At 41.3% G+C, this 12,559-nt stretch overlaps 3 protein-coding genes across 3 annotated transcripts; 1 reads left to right on the top strand and 2 right to left on the bottom strand.

Moving 5' to 3' along the window:
* Positions 1-5,620: 5,620 nt before the first annotated feature.
* LOC119660097 (protein ALP1-like) lies at positions 5,621-7,097 on the top strand. The gene is made up of 3 exons (XM_038068474.1): positions 5,621-6,089; positions 6,146-6,718; positions 6,773-7,097. The coding sequence occupies exons 2-3, from the start codon at positions 6,270-6,272 to the stop codon at positions 7,095-7,097; spliced, it is 774 nt and encodes a 257-aa protein (XP_037924402.1). The 5' UTR covers positions 5,621-6,089; positions 6,146-6,269.
* Positions 7,098-7,249: 152 nt separating this feature from the next.
* Positions 7,250-8,014, bottom strand: LOC119660096. Its single transcript, XM_038068473.1, has 3 exons — positions 7,839-8,014; positions 7,622-7,784; positions 7,250-7,568 (listed from the first exon to the last, which is right to left on the bottom strand). Exons 1-3 carry the CDS (start codon positions 7,957-7,959, stop codon positions 7,250-7,252), a joined length of 603 nt encoding a protein of 200 aa, XP_037924401.1. The 5' UTR covers positions 7,960-8,014.
* Positions 8,015-8,687: 673 nt separating this feature from the next.
* Positions 8,688-9,598, bottom strand: LOC119659250 (COMM domain-containing protein 3). The gene is made up of 2 exons (XM_038067236.1): positions 9,371-9,598; positions 8,688-9,315 (listed from the first exon to the last, which is right to left on the bottom strand). The coding sequence occupies exons 1-2, from the start codon at positions 9,492-9,494 to the stop codon at positions 8,849-8,851; spliced, it is 591 nt and encodes a 196-aa protein (XP_037923164.1). The 5' UTR covers positions 9,495-9,598; the 3' UTR covers positions 8,688-8,848.
* Positions 9,599-12,559: the final 2,961 nt, after the last annotated feature.

The following is a 12,559-nucleotide window of genomic DNA, read 5'->3' as shown; positions in this document are numbered from 1 at the left end:
TAAATACCTCGGGTCAACGCTATCAGCCAATGGAGAACTGCGTTATGAATATGCTTCACGCATTAACGCAACCTGGAAGAAGTGGCGTTCCACAACTGGTGTCCTTAGTGATCGACGTATCAACGAACGTCTCAAATCTAAAATATATCGCAATGTCGTCCGTCCAATCGCTCTCTATGGTTCTAAGTGTTGGCTGACCATAAAAGACAATGAACGGCGTCTCACGGTAATGGAGACGAAGATGCTACGTTGGACTAGTGGCGTCACACGTTTAGATCACATCCGAAATGAGGATATCCGCGATCGTTATGGGGTTGCACCGATCGTGGAAAAGTTGCGAGAGAGGCGTCTTCGATGGTATGGTCACGCAATTCGTGCAAACGAGAATTCACTTGCCAAGATTGGTCTGAACATCGAAGTCGATGGTAAACGACCAAAAGGCAGACCTAAGCAACGGTGGCTTGATACGCTGGATGGGGATTTGAAAGCCTCGAGATTGCACCCAGATCAGGCATTCGATAGAGCCAAATGGCGAAACCGATCACGACGAGCCGACCCCGCTTGTGAACAGGACAAAGGCTGAAGAAAAAAAAAAAAACTTTGATGGTGTGCTTCGTTGATTCTGTACTAAAACTACTTAAAATAGCCTTTTATTTAGAAGGGCATAACACTGCCAATGAGGATGGCTTGTATTTTATATAAGATAAGAAAAGGCAACTGACTTCGATGCACAAAATTAACGCGAAGGTAACAATTCTTCCTGAACCTTGGAATAAGAAAATACGCGGTGTGACTATGCCCTCTGCCGAAAGGGTACTTCTATTGGCTGTCTTAATACTGACGTTCATTGTAATTTTCGGCAGGAGTCAAAAACAACCTACCGTGGCTCTGATATCAATCAATCTTGAGATCCTATCGTCTATGATTGGGGCCAGCTGATTAGAAGTGCGAAGTAGAGACAGCTGTTGCGTATTATTTGACGCCAAATCTGGCGCATATAAGCTATAAAATTGATTTACAGGACCAAATCAAAGAAGCTTCACTCGAGGCGAATCAGCAACGAGTTTTCTTTCTGGGATAGTTGATGAAAAAACTGTTCGAATATAGATAACAGTTGCATTACGTTTCCATTGACTACACTGTTAGGATAACTTGACCAGTGTAAAACGCGGCACAGTTGAGAGAGAACTCAATATTCCGGCAAAATTTGTAACACTGACTAGGCTTACCCTGATCCTTGAGCGAGATAAAAGCGGCAAAATTATTCTCGAAACTCTTTACCATGATTAACGACCTAAGGTGCCCTATCATACATCCTTTATAACTTAGTTTTGCAAAAAGTGATCTACGACGATGAGGAGAGTGCCACTTGAATTCAACTCAATTTCTGGCCTAGACTGATGAAGCAAACATAAGGAGGTGAATGACGCGTGGCATGCAAGCTGCCTTCATCCAGATCGAACAGACAACGCGAGATTTTGGGCTTCACATTAATGAAGGCAACGCCAAAAACGACAACATTCAAAGGCACTAGTGACGGGAAATATGACCCTTTTCGACACACTCACTTTGTTTGTTGAGCCGATACAAAAGGGTGCATAACAGTACAACTAGCTCTGAGGAAAAAATCCTCTCAAATGCAAATTAAGTTCACAATGAAAATGTTTCATTTTGCCATAAAAAAAAATGCATTATTGGATCGATCGTTTCGATAAACAAATGTGCAAAGCACAAAATCGTATTGCTAATATTCATAGGTGCAATACTTTTGCATGTACAATAAAAGTTACAGTCGTAACGCTGTGCATCCCATCAACTACGACAAGAGTGATAACTGCCCTGGAAACAATCAAGTAATTTACTTGGCTATTTAAATATTTGACCCAACCGTCCAGTTGTCTCAGGATTGAAATTTGAGTTCTATTCAAGTCAGCCCTTTTATGAAGTGTCAGGTCGATGATGCTGTTACTGCTTCCATTGTGTACATTTCGCAATAATTCTGCAAACGGCTTTGAGCTTAGTGTGCAGATTCAGATCCATTCTTGAAGACCAATATCAGACAACTGATTCCTAAGCTCGGTTCGAGCATCTAACCAGCCAGATCTTCTAAATTATTGGCGGAATCAATCTAAAGTATCACCGAAAAAAAGGGCATTTCTGTAAGTCAGTCGGATCGCAGTAACTGTAGAATGTCGACGAATCATTGGATAAAGTCACCGATGCGGGATGGAAGGGCACTGTCCTTCCACCAATACTAGTAATGAACATTTTGAAAGTTCGATCGAACAGGTAAATGTGAAATCTCGGAGCAATCTGACTTGCAAATTGCAACTCGCCGGGACAGGCTTCTGTTCTCGATACTAGTCCTATTTCGTTTTCGGTAAAGTTCGTCATGTTGCCTTCTTGTAGACATTTTGATCAGAAGGCCAAATTGGCAGGCAGGCTTTGCCATGCAATGAAATTAATTATCCTAGGATGACTGACGAGTGGGTTACTGTAGAGCTACATGGCATAGTAAACTTCTCGGATAACTAAAGCGCATTGGCAGAAACCGAAAAGTGTGGTACATATATGCATTACACCCCGAAGGAATTTATGTCAACTATTAAAGAAAGAGTATCCCAATAGCTAAGTGGTTAGAGCACAAGGCTGTCGTACGGAAGGTCGCGGTTCAAATATTACTTCACTTTGTATCGTCATTTGACCTCAGATACCAGTCGACTCAGCTGTGAATGAGTACCTGAGTCAAATCAGCGTAATAATCTCTGGCGAGCGCAATGCTGACCACATTGCCTCCTACAGTGTACTGTAGTGTATCGTTCTGGTCTTGAATGAATTGTTCTAACACACTTCAAGGTCCTGATCCAATTGGATTGTTGCGCCAACGATTATTATTATTTTTAAAGAAATTTTGGGACAAGTAACTAGTCGATATAGTTCAAGCCACTCTTAGCAGTATCGGGTATTACTTTCTTGTCTCTGGGTTGTGTTACCTCCAAAGAGACAGGATTTTCTGGAAGAGCTGCTGAAAAACAGTGTCGCTGCAATTGAGGTGCACTCATTCCTTCATCACAGATTATGGATTTTTAACGGCGATTCACTCTTTTGGAATTTGGGGAAGGTAAAGCAAAGGATTGTATCATTATTCGGCACCTATCACACGCACCTGGCGTTAGCAATTCAGGCCGGGATGAAAATTATTATGTAAGGTACCATTCTCATACTGACTGAAGTGAATTTTGGAAGAACATACAATAAGTCAGCAGTATGAAGTATGGGATTACAACATCTGTTTCGTTATCGAAGTAGCATTCACGGGAACTGAGGGCTCACCGAAATTTGCTAAAAAAAAGAGAACGAAGAAGAAATAAGAGCACAATTCAAGCAACAAGAAATAAGGTTGCTACCAAGCGACTAACAAATATTAAAGAGGAAAATGAGTTGCACAGAGTAAAGGAAAGAAATAGGAAGTGAAGGCTTTATTCTAAATATTGAAAATTTAGAAAAAGTCCCGGCATAACACCTAGGGGCGATCTAACAGATAGGAGCAGGTACAGTATAGTACTCTAAAGATATTATGGCGTCACAACGGAGGCATGAACTACGACTACATTGCCGGGGTGAATTCGCCTCCACGGCAGCTGGCGGCTTGGCACGAGGCCGGCCTTCTCGTACGGACTGCCGGCGTGTGCAGACGAGATTGCTTTGAGGTGGAAAAAAGCAATTCATTTCCCACTAACGGTTCTATTTCTCTTTACAGGATAAAGAAGAATACGAAGTTTTTCTTACTGTTGAATGTAGAAAAGTGGTTCTTTGCTATCTGAACTTCAATTTATTGATGAAATCTGCGTCTGGTACTGCGCTTTGGGTAGCCGTCGCCGAGGTACCCAGCCTGTCTAGTTTTTTTGTTATTATTTAGGCCCTTGAGCTGCGTATTTACGGTGTCATCAGCAAATCGTCGAGGCCGATGGGGATCCCGGCGTGCGACTACCTAAACGCCCTTTTCGGGAAGCAGACCACGACCGTGACTGCGATCGAGATCTACCTCCCAAACGAAAAATACCTACCGCCGTAAGCTTCGAGACTGCGTCCGCAAATATCGTTACCATTCGTTCCTTTCCTTCCTGTGCCTCTAGAGATTACTACGTCCACGGGGCGTGCGTACACCTCGTGGACTTTATCGGCCGTGGCGAACAACACCCCCAGCGACCACGAAGCCTTGCAGTTCAAGATGGCGCGGGTGCTCTTCGGGAGCCGCTGGAATCAGAGGGACTTCAATAGCTCTGCAGCAACGGTAGCACTCCTTCAAGTTCGACATTCGGAGCGGTCACAAGTGGGACTCCTTGTCAAGGCTGAAGGCCTTCGCCGAACCGATGGACTCTCCAAAAAAGAGCACGCAAAGCGTCAGGTTCGCCCGAAAACTCCGTTGGCGGAGTCACGTCCTGAGTTCCTCAGCTGAAAGCACGTGTTTTCGGCTGGGGGTGAAGTGATGTGACGGCACATCAGAGGCATGAACCACGACTGCACTTCCGGGGTGAATTCGGCTCCGCCCAAGCACTGTGCTGCCGCCGTCGCTTGGCACGAGGCCAGCGCACAAGTTTCCGGCCTTCTCGCACGAACCGCCGATTCCTTCGAGGTGAAAAAAAGCAGTTCATCTCTCACTAGTTTAGTTTAGCCGCAGCTCCGAGCACTCAGGCCATTGTTAGGCCCACTGTACTATCCACGTAAATTGCCTATTCAATTGCTTCCCGCCTACGGTGTTCGCAGGCTTTAGCGAATCTGAGAACATTCTCCAGAGGCAGAGAGTGTGCAGATTCTTCATTGAAGAAAACATTGCCAAGGTATCTTCGTCTGAGATCTGAGGATGCCGGGCAGTTGCATAAAAAGTGCAGGGCCGCCTCCTCCTCACAATGGCTGCATATAGCCGAAACCACTAGCCCAATCTATTTCATATGGTAGTTTAAGGAGCAGTGTTCCGTTAAAAGCCCTACTAGGGTTTTCGTGCCCCACTTCTTAAGGGACAACAAAAATGCCGCTCTAGTTGCCCTAGGCTCTTTCACAAGGATTTTCGCTTGCCGGCAAGAGTCCAAATTTCTCCACTCGGTTGCGTGAATCCTTGCAATCTCACCCTTCAGAGAAGACTTGACAGTAGATGGTCGGATTCCAAGAGCTGGTTCTGGCCCCACCATTGTGGATCTAGACATTAGACGAGCCAGTCTTGCTGCCTCATCATTACCGGCCATGTTAGAGTGCCCCGGCACCCACATCAGGAATGTTTCGTTCAGTCGGCCAAGTTTCAGCAGCACCTGATGACAACTTCATATGTTGTTGTCGTTGCCATTTAGTGCTGATAATGCCGCCCGACTGTCGGAACAGATTCATTAAAGATTCTACCCCTCTTTACAGGATAAAGAAGGATTCGAAGTTTTCCTTGCTGCTGAATGTATCTGGACTTCAATTTGCGGGCAGATAGAACATTGGAGGATAATCAAATTCCTGAAATAGTTGCCAATTATGTGCGGATATCGCTGCTCCCGTAAGGAGGAATAACGGGCCACAGTGGCTAAAATGTTTCCATTTTGATTGTAGATTTTAAACCCATGAAACTTAGGCGCTGGTTATAGCCTTTCAAGAACTTGACAAAAATTTCTGGAACAAATGGAAAAGTGCAATTGTTGATCATTTTACTTGAATGCCGGTTATAGCTTGTCAATTTTCTGTCAGTTGAAAAGAACTGTTGTGGTTCCAAGTACCTAGTGAAAAGTACAAAGGAAAATCAATATGCGAGTACAAAATAGGAGAAAATATTTAATGTACTTAGCAATTCTCTGTTGTTTTCGAAGAAAATATAAAAGAGCCAGAAAGTATCAAGTACATCCGCTAAATATGGAAAGAAGAAAATACGGTGAATATTTCACGTTAATAAACAGATTGGTGAAATACCCCATGAAATTTTTTGAATACTTCCGTATGAGTCGAAGTGCATTTAACCTTCTTCTCCAAAAAATTGATCCATTGATTCGACCATCGGTATTAAATTATAGACGCGACTTCATTTCTTCAAAGGAGAAATTAGTACTTACTCTAAGGTTCGTATGTTAAAGTTCAAATATTCTGTAGTAAAAACAATCAGATTCCTATTTAGATTTTTGGCCACCGGAGCGAGTTTCGCAGACCTTGCTTTTCGTTTCAACATGGGTCGAGCGACTGTTAGAAAGTCCATAATGCAAACCGTAAAAGCTATTAATTGTAAATAGGAGGAAATAGTGATGCCCAAACAAAATTTGTCCAGCTGGATGAAAATATCTGATGAATTTTTACAAAAATGGAATTTCCCAAACTGCCTAGGGGCAGTTGATGGGAAACATATCCAAATGTTCGCTCCAAATAATTTTGGAAGCATGGACTTCAACTACAAAAAATTCTTTTCCAACATACTAATGGCAGTAGTGGATGCATCTTATAAGTTTGTAATGGTTACTATTGGTGCTCATGGCTCCAACGCGGATCCAAGCGTATTTGCTGCATCTAACTTTGGCAAGGCATGGAAGCAGTGCCCCCAACAACTGAAAGTTCCCGCTGATCGTTGCCTACCTGGAACACAAACACCACAACCATTTGTTCTTGTGGGAGATGAGGCATTCGGATTGTCGTATAATTTGCTGACTCCATATTCCGGGAATTATCTACCAACGAGTGAAAGAATATTTAATTACAGGTATTAATATATAAATTACATAATAATATCAAATTGACCATTTACTTCATCTAGGTTGTCTAGGGCTAGAAGGCTCGTAGAGAGTGCATTCAGAATGTTAGCGCATACATGGCGGATACTATTGAAATCCCTTGAGGTTCAGCCAGCACTGGGGAAACTGATAGTCTTATGTTGTTGCATTTTGCACAACTATATTAAACTTAATATGAAAGAATTGAAAAAAAATATACGAGAAGTACAAACTCATGATCCAAGCGCTTACGTTAACTACGAAGCAAGGATGGCCCAACCTGTGTCAACTGCGGTCATAATTAGAAATTCTTTTGCAGAATGGTTCATCAACGAAGGCAATCTACCTTTTCAATACAGTCATGTATAGAGTTTATGTACGACAATTGGTTTCAACTGTTTCGAATTTATGTATGACATAATAAATAGTACGACTATGTATTGGAATATTGTGTTTTTATTTCAATGAATTTTGTTTTAGACATTGATAAAAAACATCAAAGTTTCACCGATGCATAAAAATTACGCATCGGTGTATTTGTTGCATATAAGTTCCAGGACATCCATTTGAAATTCGAGTAGGCGGATCTTCGGGAGGCTATCGATAGTTTCAATAATACTTTCGAAAAAACTTTCTATTGATTTTTTGGTAGTTGTATTTTCGATTGCTTGCAGCACTTTTTCGAGTGATTCGTCGAAACAATCTCTCTTTCTTTTGCTATTATTATTTGCAAACAAATTGCCTGGTTGGTGGTATTCGGAGTCATGAGAGTTGTCTTCCCTTTGCAAAATCGTATTAGCGGATAGTTCTGGCGAGTTGTTCGAGTAATTCCCACAATCACTAGGGAAGATAAAAAATAAATATTTGATTGAACGAAGCAGAAAACCATTTACTCTTCTGGCACACGAATATATGGAATCAAAAACATCATCGCTTTGAAGTGTGCCCATTTTACGGTCTCTGTTGCCCCCGATCCACTTGGAGTATTGCATAACGAATGATAGTAGCCGCGAAAACTGTCTCGAAGTATATTCCATTTCGATTGACATTCTGAAACTTTTATAAAGTTTTTAAGTGTTTAAATCCACTTAATAATAATAATCTACCTACCACTTCTATTTAGAATGCTGGAGATGTCCTTCCACGCGTCTTCGCGCTTCGTTTTATTTTTGTAATCTTCTTTGTCTTTTGCATATAAGCATTGACGGCTTTCGACTTCCATTATGAGCATGGTTTCGAATTCAATTTTAATATTTCGGGCCTCTTGTGATCGACGCTTCCTATTTTTCCGATCCATTTCGATATTTTTTTGCTGAAAACGTTTAAGAAAATAACAATCCCGAAAACGCTTTGAGGTTATAAACGATCAGTAAAACTTTCTTGACAGGTACACTATCAGTGGAACGGTTGGAAAAGGAAACATTCAAAAATAATCAGCTGATCAGGAAAATGATTTTCTAATCAAGAAAAGAGCGCAATGCTGACCACATTGCCTCCTAGTGTACCGTTACGGTCTTGAATGAAGTGCTCTAACACAATTCAAGGCCCTGATCCATTATGGATTGTTGCGCCAACGATTATTATTATAATCAAGAAAAAACCAAATTGGATTTATTATATTGTGTGTGATATGTCTGGATTTCTTTTTCGATTGAAATCGTTAGTATAGTTAAATACGCATACTTTAGTTCATATTTGACAAGCTTAAGTTTATTACCTTAGCTTCTGTAGTGAATTGAAAAAAATACTTGATCAAGTACTTGAAAGGCTATAACCAGCACCTCAGCAGCAGCCGATCAAACATTTTCAACAAAACGTAATTCCACGCAAGTTAGTAGCAGGTTGTATCCTATCTCAACGACTCTGATGGGGTTTTATTCAACCTGAGAAACTGAATCTTCGGCTGTAAATCAGTTCTACATTAGCGGGTTGGAAAAGGACAACAGAAAGGCTTTGAAATCGATATTGCCATTTAGATACTGTATTTAGGATCAGTAACCTTAAAATATGCCTTAAAACGAAATCTTCAGTATGAAATTTTCAGAATTCACCGAATATCATGAACTACGTTCGGCATTGGGGCGCCTTGAAGCCGGGAGTTTTCCCATTTGGATCGATTCCTACTTTGGTGCTGATATCTTTTCACAATGCCTTTCAATTTCCTTCAGTCTGCCAATGAATGATTGCAACTCCTCCGGATTACAAACGAATTCAACGGTCGACTCCCTTTCCCCAGTTTTCTCCCTATATCGGCCTAAGCTGATTCTATATGTTAAATCCCCGGAGCCTTTGTCCGAAGCTGACGATTTCACATCGCACGTGAGTCTCCACTCTGCGTCCGTAATGTGTGGCAGGGAATGTCCAATTTTCAAATTGTTTATAAGCAAATCCTTCTTGTTGGTGTCGTAAACTTTAACGATCTCTTCCAAGACTGCCGCCACCAGTCCGTGTTGTTCAAGCAGATTTCGTAGTTTTTGTGAATCGTATCCATACTTCGTGGCTAGGAATAAAACTGTGACGACTGCATACTCGCTTTGTTTCGCAAAAGCAGGGTTGGTAGCGTATATTTCAGGATTCGACGGAATGTCTGGGGGATGGTAAGCGTAGTAAGAACTTCAAAAATAGACAAAACTTGAACTCACTTGCATCCGAATAGAGTGCTAGCTTGACGGCGTTGGCAATAAGTTTTTTGCTTAGTTCTATACCGATTTCAACACCGAGTCCCTTGAGACCCTCCACCACTTCATTGGATAACGAAAGGGTCATTTTTGCAGTCCCACGGTCAGCGCGAATAAAGCTGGAGGATTTGACTCCTGATCATATGTTGCGGCAAGATGTCAAGCTAATGTTTACGTTTTGCTAAAAGGCACACAAAACGCAGAAGGAGAAGTTATGTGGAACGTAAGTACAGTAAGCACAAAAAACGACCAAACTGCGGGAAAAATATGGTGTCTTTGCTGTTGTTTACCTTCATTAAGTGACTTATCACATTAATTGGTTCCATGAAAATGCGTTATAAGTTGAAAATGTGATAAGTCGAAGCGTACGAAATACATACTCGTCCTTATCACTTGATGACAAATCGCGATGAATCTCTGCTGAGGTTTGCAGTTGAGAAGCTGTCCCAGATGTTGACGGTTTGAAAAATTTAGTTAAAGTTGTCTGACTTGCTTTAAACTTTCTCGATTTGTACAATCCCCGATAACATTCAACACTTTTACTTATTGAAAAGGACACCATCTGTATTCCTTCATTGTCTCGATCATCCTCCAAATACTCCAGCACCTTCTCAATGTGTTCCAAAAATTTGTAAATTTGTTTGGTTGGAAACTCTTTTGTTGTATCAATTCTGTGTCATCTGTTACAATATTCAACAATTCATCGTTGGAAAATGGCACTTCAGGAGTATTAATTACGTCAAATATATCCTCTTCATCGATTTCGTCAAAGCCTATAGTTTTCGAAATCTCAAGAATTTCTCTGTTGATTTCTGAATCGCTGTCGATATCAATGCCAGAAGGAGACTCAAGTGCTTCTGGCCAGATTTTACGCCAGGCTTTGTTCATTGTGTCCCTACCTTTTTCCAAGAAGCTTCGATATTTTCAATAGCCTTGGGAATATCAAAATTTATCCCGATTTCTTTAATTGATAATTGCCTATCTTTATCCAATGCTATTATATCGTCTAAACGTTCCACCAACTGCCTGAAAGTTCGACGCAGATAGTATACTTTAAAGGTAGTAATTACACTTTGGTGGTAGGAAAGGGTAGGAAGACCGCTTTCACATTTTCATCGCTTTGGTTGAGAGTTGCAGGATGTCCAGGAGCATTATCGACTAATAGCAAAACCTTGTGCGATAAGTTGTTCCTCATACAGTATTTTTGGACTCCTGGAGAAAATTCATTTCTAAACCATTCAGTGAATAACGCCGAAGTTACCCAAGCCTTTTTATTATGTTTCCAAACAACTGACAGCATGGTTTTCGAAATCTTGTTTAAGGCCCTTGGATTTTCCGAATGGTGCACCAGTAGAAACAAGTGTAAGCCTGACTTTGGATACTTTGAAGCCTGGTGTTGTAGCTTCTTCGTTGGAAATAAATGTACGTGATGGTAAACGCCAGTAAATTCCAGTCTCATCGACATTAATAACTTGTCTCGGGCTGTAACCGCTCTCATTAATAATCATCATCATCAACGGCGCAACAGCCGGTATCCGGTCTAGGCCTGCCTTAATAAGGAACTTCAGACATCCCGGTTTGGCGCCGAGGTCCACCAATTCGATATCCCTAAAAGCTGTCTGGCGTCCTGACCTACGCCATCGCTCCATCTCAGGCAGGGTCTGCCTCGTCTTCTTTTTCTACCATAGATATTGTCTTTATAGACTTTCCGGGTGGGATCATCCTCATCCATACGGATTAAGTGACCCGCCCACCGTAACCTATTGAGCCGGATTTTATCCACAACTTGACGGTTATGGTATCGCTCATTAATAATACTACTTCATAATCAGCACTAGCCGCTTCTCCACTCAATTTTATATTATGCAGACCAAATCTTAATCTAAACTTACCGAACCATCCTCGACTTGCATTAAATTCGGAGGTTTCGTTTTCACTTCTGAGGGTATTGAACAAACTCTTCACCTTTTCTTGGATGAGTCCAGTTGAAATTGATATGTTCCTCTGATTCCGACAAAGGGTCGGTGTTTTGTTGTTATGGTACTTCCTGGCGAAGAAATGACCGCCTTAATATGCTCGCGAATTTTTTCCACATTCCTTTTTATCTGTCTGATAGCACATGCCTTCAATTCTAAGGAAACAGCAATTTGCGCAGCTCTCTCTCCTTCATTCAAACGATTAATTATTTCCATTTTTGTTTTTAAATTAACAACTTGCCTCTTCTGTTTAGAGGAGCGGTACCCTTTATTCATACAGCTATGTGGGTTTTTGATCCTTTTTCTGTTAAAACAATTTTGGCGCTTAGAACATGAAGGTCTATTTAAAAGGAAAGTTTCTTACCAAGTTTTAGTCGTTAATTTCTTACTCGAAATCAAACAATATCGTATTAGGCGTCTTTAGTCTTGAGTTCTACTACCAAGATTGAATTAAAACTAACGAGGCTTCGTTTATTTATGTGTCAAATAATTATGTACATAGTTGGATGGATTTCAATATTTGCAACGTCCGATCCTTTCAGGCTTTATTTGAACAGATTGCTGCATGCAACGGATCCTTATCCAGCGTTATCTGAAAGTGTAATTACCTAACGTGCTCTCAATGTTTATCTAAGAATAATCTTCTAATGTCCTTCCGTTTTCATGTAAATTTGCAAACCAACCATAATAAACGAAAATAATTTGTTCAGATGGTTCCTTTTGTTCACAAACATCGAAGTTTGTTCACATGCACCAAGTCCTTTTCTTTCAACAAATATGTTAATACGTAACTTCTTCTTCTTTTTCTTCAGCCTTTGTCCCGTTCACAAGCGGGGTCGGCTCGTCGTGATCGGCTTCGCCATTTGGCTCTATCGAATGCCTGATCTGGGTGCAATCTCGACGCTTTCAAATCCCCATCCAGCGTATCAAGCCACCGTTGCTTAGGTCTGCCTTTTGGTCGTTTACCATCGACTTCGATGTTCCCTATGTGAGGAGCATAACGTAGTTCTCCATTGGCTTATAACATTGACCCGAGATATTGAAATCGCTCAGTTCTGGACAGGTTACTGCCATTGCCAGAACAGAGCGATTTAAATATCTGGAGGGGCAGGTTACTGCGTTTGCCAAAACTCAGCGATTTAAATATCTCGAGTCAATGCTATCAGCCAATAGAGAA

The sequence above is a fragment of the Hermetia illucens genome, chromosome 6 (genome assembly GCF_905115235.1).
Source record: "Hermetia illucens chromosome 6, iHerIll2.2.curated.20191125, whole genome shotgun sequence".
Lineage (NCBI taxonomy): Eukaryota > Metazoa > Arthropoda > Insecta > Diptera > Stratiomyidae > Hermetia > Hermetia illucens.
Note: the sequence above shows the minus strand (reverse complement) of the source record. Positions and strands in the feature narration are given on the sequence as shown.

What these genes read in the sequence shown, in the direction of transcription:
- LOC119660096 (XM_038068473.1), bottom strand. Translation starts at nt 7,959, where the DNA reads ATGCTCATAATGGAAGTCGAAAGCCGTCAATGCTTATATGCAAAAGAC. An exon ending in CAGCATTCTAAATAGAAGTG is followed by an intron (nt 7,785 to 7,838) that starts GTAGGTAGATTA and finishes ACTTTATAAAAG; the next exon opens with TTTCAGAATGTCAATCGAAA. An exon ending in TATATTCGTGTGCCAGAAGA is followed by an intron (nt 7,569 to 7,621) that starts GTAAATGGTTTT and finishes TATCTTCCCTAG; the next exon opens with TGATTGTGGGAATTACTCGA.
- LOC119660097 (XM_038068474.1), top strand. Translation starts at nt 6,270, where the DNA reads ATGCCCAAACAAAATTTGTCCAGCTGGATGAAAATATCTGATGAATTT. An exon ending in GAAAGAATATTTAATTACAG is followed by an intron (nt 6,719 to 6,772) that starts GTATTAATATAT and finishes TACTTCATCTAG; the next exon opens with GTTGTCTAGGGCTAGAAGGC.
- LOC119659250 (XM_038067236.1), bottom strand. Translation starts at nt 9,494, where the DNA reads ATGACCCTTTCGTTATCCAATGAAGTGGTGGAGGGTCTCAAGGGACTC. An exon ending in AGCACTCTATTCGGATGCAA is followed by an intron (nt 9,316 to 9,370) that starts GTGAGTTCAAGT and finishes ACCATCCCCCAG; the next exon opens with ACATTCCGTCGAATCCTGAA.